Here is a 9,118-nt window from a genome sequence, read left to right as displayed (position 1 = left end):
TTAAAAATACATAGGCACAATTTTTTTTTATAAGCATTTAAAGATCAAATTTTGACAAAATTTATCAAATCTTAATTTGAAAAATTATTTTGTAGTTAAAAATTTATAAAATGTTCAATTTTTGTATCTAAGAATTAAAAATTTAAAACAAGATTCCACGTAAGTAATTAATTCTGTTACCAAAAAATCTAAAAAATACATTTACACAGTTTATTTTTATAGTCATTTTAAGTACAAATTTGGACGAAATTACATATTAAAAACCTAGGATAACTATTTTAGTTATTTTGTTGTGATTGTATAATATTATTCGTGGGTACTTGAAACTTCTAAAGTATACTATTATATATCTATGATAGTACCACGGTTTTTTGTTGATGTATAACGCGTTATAAGTACCTAATAAATATTATGATATGATTAATTTGGAATTTATTATAGGTACCTAATATAATATTATGTCTTATACCTAGACTAACATACCGTCTCCGCTCAGAATCGTTTTTCTTATACAATGATATTATATCATTGAATTCAAATTTAATACCATCCATTATACAGTGACCCACTTGTAACCTACTGTACAGCAGAGCGAAATCCACTTACCCACCTTTTTATAGTTAAGGCTAGAAAATTAAATAAATAGTTTCTCATAAGTAGTTCATACTGGAATCAAATCATCTAAAAAATATATAATACAATATTTTTTATAGACATTTAAAGTAAAATTGTGTAAACTATTAGAACAAAGAATAACAATTTTAGATATTTTGTTGTACTTAATTCAAAAATATTGTTTGTGGATCTTAAACCTTGAAAATAATATATTCTATACACATAATGATATTTTCAAAGCAATGTTTTTGGCAAAAATTAATTTAACTTACTATAACTATAGTGAAATAAATTACAGCAATATAAATATATCATAAAATGTAGTTATTAGACTGACTGACTATCTTGGCTCAAAATCGTTTTTTGTATGCATTATTGCAATGATTTATCATTGAAATCAAATTTAACATATTATATACTACAAGGATTTACTTGATGACTAGATACACTCGACGCCTACTGTACATCATAACAGTTACCCTTTTTTTTTCTTAAAAAGTATTAAAAAAGAAAGGAAAATAACCTATTTACTATTGAGTTTTGAATTTTTTTTATACAACTAATGTTGTGTTAAATATATTTATAAAATGATTTTTTGGTACATCATAAAACAATTCAATAAAATCAAAAAGAATATACATGGAAAAATAATATTTTGTGAAGATGTATTTAAGAATTTCACCAAAATAATATACGCCATTAATTTATTTGAAATCCACAATTTAATAAATTATTATTGAACATTATTATTATACAATTATAAAATAAATTAAGTTCTTACAGAAAAAAAACGAATATAAAAACAAAAACCCTTAATATTATGAAACATTATAATTAATCTTTTTGATATTATCAAGATTTATGATTCAACTAACCATTAAGTGGTTATCTTTTTATGTTGATTTATTTCCATGCTTGTTTTAATGCTTTTTGCGAGGCAAGGTTTTTTGTTACATAAGCACTTATTAAAAGAATTGTGGTAACAATAATTATTACTAGATAATCAAAATCTTCTTTCAGTACATCAAACGTTTTAGAAGGAGCCACTCTTGTATAAAATAAATCTAAAACATAAATTAAAAATATTTAAATGAATTGCATGAATTATCTTACGACAATAACAACAATAAAATTACCTAATCCGTAAACAAAAACTAAGCATGTAGATTCTAGACTGCTGGGTGTAGTGTATATACCATCAACTCGCATAAGACTTTTGTTATAATTGATCATAGATTCGGATGGCATTGGAAGTTCAGGAATGTACGGTATCGCTCCTTCTTCTTTAGGTTCACCTAATGGTCTACGAGGGTCTAAAAATGCCCAAGGTACTTCTAATAAATGACCAGTTGTAGTAGCCACTAAAAATATCATGGTCATTAATTTAACATAACTATTCTATGAATTCTAAGACCTACAATCAATGACAAAAGTAAAAGCAATATAACTTACTTAATATATGTTTGCTGGTAATTCCTTTTTCAGTGATGGTTGGTTTCATGGCTTGTAAAAATCCAGGAAGTATGTAAGCTTGCTTTTCTACAATTGGGGGGATTAAACTACCTCCAACGGAAGAAAAATCTAAAATATACACATATTATTGAATAAGATAGTTAAAGCTACATTTTAATTATAATATTAAAATATATTTTATGATACCTGAAGAGTTTGAAAGTTGATTTCCATCATACAGCTCATAAGATGCTATTTCAGTTCGTCTAGTTTTATCATTATAATAGGAACATAATAGCCAATTTTCAGAATGAACTAAATGTATAGGATGAGAAGCTCGTTTATGAACAACAGAGTAAATAATTATACCGCTGACTGCATCCAACAAATGCAACGTCAAAACACCTAAAAACGATAATTAAGTTGTAGGCAATAGAATTTTTACCAATTTAACATACTTTTATGTGTAGTATCAGGAGCCAACGTTAAAATAGCCACCATGTTGGGATTAATATATTTGTATAAAACACTTCTGTCACTCAGAACTCTACCCTGAGAATGTACATGTTCCATAGCATCTCGTGAGCCAATCGCTATTAGTTGAGTAGGTTTATTGAATTGTGTTTTCCAAACTTCTTTAGCAGAAAGCTCCTAAGAATAAATGTACACAAATAATTTTAATGTAAGTAAAAGTATTTCTGAAATTACTAACCTTTCCTGAGATTGGTACATCAACAGTGAATCCTTGCAATAATCCATTCGTAGGATTAGCAATGTATATAAACAATGGAGGCGGTTTAGAGGATAACGGCGTATCAGCAGGATAAAGATGAGGTGAATTGGAACTGTCAAACAATATTAGACTACGGACCATCTCGATATTCAAAACTGGAAGAGGAACAGCTTGTACAACTCTGTATGGAACTTGTGTAACACCATCTGAATGAATTGAAAAACAAATAAAAATAGTTAGCAATTTTATAATTTTAGGGAAGACTGAAGAATGGGACATTTGAATTACATACTTTTGGATTCACCATTAATTGGGTTAAATGTAAACAAAACTGTATTTTCTGAATCCTAAATTAATAGCAAAATTGAAAATTATTTTATGTTAATTAAAAATATAATAATAAATTACTTCGCTTTTCAATAAAAGTGTACACATTGGTGAATATGATAAATGTTTTGAGTTTCTTTGTAAATGCATAGGAGCTGATGGCAATCCATTAACCTTGTTTTCATAAAATGTTCCAACACCACACAACAGAACAGACCAGAGAATTTCACCATTTAAATTGTCAATTCCAAATATCTAATACATAAGGAAAAATAATCAATTAGTACCTAATTATTATTATACACTTGAAAGTATTTCATAACTTAATTACCTTTCCTGCACTAGTAACAGTTACAATAATTTTATGTAAACCAAACTGATCCCGAACTAGATTACTTTTGGTTCCAGTCGTTTCAGAAGGTGATTCAATTATTCCAAGAACAGTTGCAAATAGAGTACGTAATTGTTGTAACTGACTGAACAAACGTCGAACAAACATACTAAAAGCGCCAGCTACATAAAATAAAATAATAAATATTTTTTTTTCTCGCCAAAACAATGATGTATTTATGTAGAATAAATATAAAAAAATATATCAAAAACTACAAAAAAAAAAAAAAAAATAAAACAATAATATTTGAACACAAAAATTCAAACTTTTACAACACTACAAAGTACAAATAAACCTTTATATCACTCATCATCACTCACTTGATACACTGTGATCCAAAAATGCTTGGGCACAAACATTTATAAATATTTTTAAACATAACTTGTATATTAGTTTTCATTATTACTTTTTTTTATAAAAGCTAAGTTCAAAATACTTACATTCTTTGTTTCCAAATTCTTTTTCAATTGCTGCTTCAATATCAGAAACTGGTAAATCCACAAACTCTACATTTATAATATTAGTTAAAGATTCTTCTCTGTGCCATTTAATTGAACCTAATTCATGTGGACATTCTATATTATTATATTTGTTAAAATTATTTTATAATAAAATAAAATATACAGTCAATGAAAACATTATTAAAATTAAGGTATCATCATCTAATATAACAATAATCGTCATTTTTTTAGAAGGTTATTTTAATATTTTGATTTTCAGAAAGTTAAGAGTATTTAAATATTTAAAATTTTATTTATTTATAAACTTTCTTAAAAATATTACAAAAATGCGGATGATATTATTTTTTATAATTTGTGTGTTATTATACTTTAATTTCAGTAATGTTATTATAATATTAAAATTATAGCTATTAGCTATAATTTTAGCTCGCCCTCGAGATCGGAAATCAACATGGTAATTAATAAACTGAAAAATAATAAGGCACCAGGAGAAAACCACATCGTAGCAGAACTAGTGAAGAACAGCGAAGAAGCAGTGAAAAACGAAGAGTGGAAACTGATCAACATAATTTGGTAGAAACAACAGATACCTGAAGAATGGAATACAGCTATAATATGTTCAATCTTTAAGAAAGGAGATATACTGGAAACAAAAAATTACCGAGGAATCTCCCTATTAGATACCTGTTACAAAATACTATCGTCAATCCTTTTAAAGAGGTTAGCTCCCTTTGCTGAAGAGATCGTTGGAAGATACCGTTGTGGTTTCAGAAAAGGTAGATCAACAACAGATAAAATTTTCATTCTCAAACAAGTAATCGAAAAACATTATGAATTTAATAAAGACTTATACATGGTATTCATCGACTACAAACAGGCATACGATAGTATACATAGAGAAGAGTTATGGAAAGCCATAATTAGCTTTGGTATACCAAAGAAATACGTTGATAAGGTAAGACTCTGTAATGCCAATACCATATGTAAAGTAAAATTTCTAGGAGAGATATCATCAGAATTCGAAATTAATTCAGGGCCACAGATGGAAAAAATATATTTAGATATTGAAAAAAAATATTTCAAATATGTGAAATGGCTATACGCCTGACAACAGTTTAAGAAGTTAATTCCTAAATAAACCTTCCAGTTGTTTCATTTAAAAAATGTAAAGATGTTTGAATGCATAAACAAGTTAACTTTGCATTGGTCGGACCTTTTTTCAAGTTGAGTAAAATTTTAACGAGAATAAACATTTTAAATGTGTTGTATTAAATATATAAATATTAAAAAAAATATTAAAAATATGCGTCGACTGAAGCAAAGTTAACCTGTTTACAAATTCAAACATCATTACATTTTTTAAATAAAACCACTATAAGTACCTACTTTTGTTTGTCGTTTTGATGTAAAATGTATGGTGTTTGCAATCTCCTTAACTTATACTATTAGATAATCAGTCAGTCATGGACACTCTGGACAATTGTTTATTTTTGGTTAAATATGACTGATTTTACTTAATTTTTTTAACCCAAATCTTTTTGTATTTTTTGTTGAAAATTGAGTAGTTCTTACAGATTTTACATGATTTTAAAGGTGCATACCTGCTATGATTACACATTAGTGCTTTGTAATTTTATTTCTTTTATATTTTTAAGTTTTTTGATTGTTTTCCATAGAAAATGATTTAGATTTCCGGAATTTTGACAATTATTGTAAACAAAAAAATACAAATAATTTGAAAAACTACTATTTTACCATTTTTTACAGGCTGAAAAAATAGATAAATTCAGTTAAAATATAACTAACAAAATGAGGGATAATAAGTTGCGACGGCTCGGTTATATTCTGAGGGGAAGTGGCTCAACAGGCAGTGAGTGTGGCTATGTTTATAAATGTTGAAGGAAAGAGAAGAAGACTGCCAAAGAAGACATGAACAGACCGAATACAGAAAGATACAAAAATAGCTAGTGCGAGCAAAGAAGAAGTATGGGATAGAGCTTTGTGGTGGCGTAGAACCCTTGGCTGACCTCATATAGATGTGAAAGAATGGTGAAGAAGAAAAGTTTAATTTTAACTAAAAATAAACTATTGTACACCAATTCCTGACCTACTTATATTTATCAAACTTAAGATAAATACCCAGCTTTTAGATTAATAGTTTGAATGTTTGATAAATTATAATAAATGAACCATTATTATGTTATAGGACATAGGTATTGCATAAAAATTATAAAATAATTAATTATTATTTTTAAATTACCTGGCATTTTAAGAAGCATTAATGATTGATCTTGTGTTGAAACTAAAGCAACACAGTTAACAGTATTTGCTTTACTACGTCCACAAAATGCAGAAGATATTCTTGGATTAGAAATTTTTAAAGAACTCTTAGACTCCTTTGATGACAAACTTTCAATAACAGTAGAATCCTCTAATATCGAACCTTCTGTTACGATGGTGTCCTAAAAAATATTATTAACAATAGTTATTAATTATTACAGGGTGGAGAATCACCTATTTCAATTTAATACCCTATAAAGAACTTTTTAAGATAATATTTATAAAAAAAAAATTAAGTATCTAACATAACATAAATCTTTGGATTATCAAGAAGATAAACTTATATGAATTAAACAAATAAATATGGATTTAATTTTAGTAGATAAAACAATTAAAAGGATTGTTTTTGTATATTTGACTAGTAGGTACATAGAAATGTGTAAATAAATAAAGAATTTTGATACTTATTCCTCTTGATACTTCTATAAATACACAATAATAAATAACACTATAAATCTTAAATTAGAAGACACTAATATTAGAAGAGGTTGCAAAATATGATCTTAATTTTTCAACAGATTGTGATAATTTTAGTCTAGCACAAAGTCGACACCAATACAGATAAGTTAGTACATTTTCCTGCCATCATATTTAACTTTTTAAGTAAAAATATAAATGATTATGGTTATGGCTATACAAACAAAAATGTTGAACTTGGTTGTAAATCATATAAAACTATAACAAATTGTATAAATTGTGTAATACATACTTGCATAGGTGAAGAAATTTGTAATAAAATATGTCTGTCAGCCATATATGTATATATAAATGATGATGATCTGGATGTTAAAGATCGTACAAGAATTTTATTTTCTTTGACATAAACTAATTTTTCTACATTTTTATTTGTAACAATAAATGCAGGTATTGGGCTTCCAGGGACGGCCTCAATTTTATCTCCGATCATATCAAGACCTAAACGATCCGTATTAGATTTTATTAATGATCCAATATTTAATTTTCCAGTTACATCAAGACAGGCTAGACTTCCAGAGGATAATGCACAACTAAAAACATTTAAATATAATCAGAAGTAGAAAATACATAACATATACATTTTTGATATTACCGAACAGAATCACTAAACCAATGTGCTGGGAAAGTATAGGTAGCTTTTCCTTTGACACCGGTTTCTAAATGATAGGTGTCAACAGCTATTAGATTGTTTGAAGAATACACATTATGAAGGAGTCCGTTAAAAACAAACAAATACAGGACATTACTAGTCTCTGTACTCCATTCAAAATGTAAATATCCATCTTTGACATCCCATCCTCTCACTTTGATTACATCAACTCCACTAACTGTAATGATTTTAGATTTGGTTGGATGTATTAGTTCAACACTACCTTCGGGTCCTTTTTCCAAAATTTGTCTCCAAATAATATCACCTAAATGCAATTAACCACATTAAGAAACATTTACAATTAATTTATATGTTACTTACCAGTGTCTATAGCTAAAGAAGCAACAACATTTTTCTCAGTTGCGACATAAAGCCTTTTTGTCGTTACGTCAACATCGATTGATGAAAATTTAACTTCACCGACATAATTTTGTTTCCTGAAAAATGAAAACCATAGTAGTAAATACAACTTTATTTAAATAGATTATAAAGCATTAAATAAAAGAAAACCATTCAATAATTGAATAATGGTAATGACTAAACATGTAAACAGGCAATTCATTCAAATAATTAAAGAAAATGTTTAGGTTAGCAAGTGGGTAAGAATATACAAATATTTAAAAGAGTAAAGTGTATATAAAGTGGTAATTGTGTGGCATATTGAACTGGTAGAAAAAAATAATTTTGGCCCAGACGACAATAAATTAAATATTTCATAAGTATTTAATTATTAGATTTGTCTAAACACACTGGTATTTTTTTTTTTTTTTTTGTATGGCGCTATGTCCGGGAGTAGGCCCAAAGGCCTAGTTTATTGGCAGAATTTTTATTTGGGCACCCCTAGGTTTCTGCCATGCCAGGTTGGGGGATGGCAGTCTCGCGGTCAAGACAGTTGCCTGCCCAGAGAGCGATGCTGCCGTGGTCGGGATTTTAACTGGCGACAGTATGCGTTACAACCGATGCTGTAGTCCACTCGGCCAGTCCGTCCCCCACACTGGTATAATGAACCATATCAAAGACATTGTTCAAACATCCTGGTGTGTTATTTTTTCACTTTGGTTTGGATGGTTTGCTTAGTAGAGGAGTCACACCACAGACAGTTCACTTACCAGTCAAATTTTCCAGCTTGGTCTTCGTATAGCCCGTTGACAGTGAATAAAAATGAAGATAATAAGACAGTAAATATAAGTTTGGAAACCATATTTTTTATTTAGGAAGAACTTAAATTATATTATACATATTATTCATAAAAAAAAAATTAATTATATAGTTACACAAGTACACAACTATGAACTAAAATCAATAATATATAAATCTATAATAGGTACTAGTCGTAGATTATAAATTAAAATAATTTAACTATTTTATAACCATAAGTCAATGATAGTTATTGATTATTTTTTAAGGATCAGCTACTTATTGTAAGTAATCTTCAGAAACAACCGGAATACTGACAATTTTAGATAACTATTATCACTAAATAAAAATTTCATATTAATTATTTTATAACGTAAGATGTGCCGCCAAAAATATTTGATTTGAATTTTGAATAGTAGCCAGTAGTAGGTACACAATTGAATTGCATGAAAATACTTAAATAAATTTTAGTTTATCATTTCGTTTATAATAATCAATTTTTTTATATATTTTTTTAATTTAAGTCATATTATTTT

The 9,118-nt window shown here is 27.6% G+C and overlaps 1 protein-coding gene across 2 annotated transcripts; it reads right to left on the bottom strand.

Annotated features, from left to right (window-relative positions):
• Positions 1 to 1,302: 1,302 nt before the first annotated feature.
• LOC100159479 (ER membrane protein complex subunit 1) lies at positions 1,303 to 8,884 on the bottom strand. Of its 2 annotated transcripts, XM_008185107.3 has the most exons (16): positions 8,555 to 8,884; positions 7,767 to 7,882; positions 7,389 to 7,710; positions 7,029 to 7,326; positions 6,240 to 6,441; positions 3,959 to 4,075; positions 3,839 to 3,862; positions 3,459 to 3,640; positions 3,209 to 3,382; positions 3,093 to 3,147; positions 2,780 to 3,006; positions 2,526 to 2,718; positions 2,275 to 2,472; positions 2,068 to 2,196; positions 1,752 to 1,976; positions 1,303 to 1,679 (listed from the first exon to the last, which is right to left on the bottom strand). In XM_008185107.3, the coding sequence occupies exons 1-16, from the start codon at positions 8,644 to 8,646 to the stop codon at positions 1,519 to 1,521; spliced, it is 2,715 nt and encodes a 904-aa protein (XP_008183329.1). In that variant the 5' UTR covers positions 8,647 to 8,884; the 3' UTR covers positions 1,303 to 1,518. The 2 variants fall into 2 exon arrangements, with proteins under 2 accessions (XP_008183329.1, XP_029345151.1); XM_029489291.1 differs by lacking the exon at positions 3,839 to 3,862 and having other exon boundaries at positions 1,519 to 1,679.
• Positions 8,885 to 9,118: the final 234 nt, after the last annotated feature.

Source organism: Acyrthosiphon pisum, chromosome A2 (genome assembly GCF_005508785.2).
Source record: "Acyrthosiphon pisum isolate AL4f chromosome A2, pea_aphid_22Mar2018_4r6ur, whole genome shotgun sequence".
NCBI lineage: Eukaryota > Metazoa > Arthropoda > Insecta > Hemiptera > Aphididae > Acyrthosiphon > Acyrthosiphon pisum.
This window is presented reverse-complemented; position numbering and strand designations above follow the sequence as displayed.

Coding starts and splice junctions, on each gene's coding strand:
- LOC100159479 (XM_008185107.3), bottom strand. CDS start 8,646: ATGGTTTCCAAACTTATATTTACTGTCTTATTATCTTCATTTTTATTC. Junction 7,711..7,766: donor TTCTTTAGCTATAGACACTG/GTAAGTAACATA, acceptor AATTGCATTTAG/GTGATATTATTTGGAGACAA. Junction 7,327..7,388: donor TGGTTTAGTGATTCTGTTCG/GTAATATCAAAA, acceptor AAATGTTTTTAG/TTGTGCATTATCCTCTGGAA.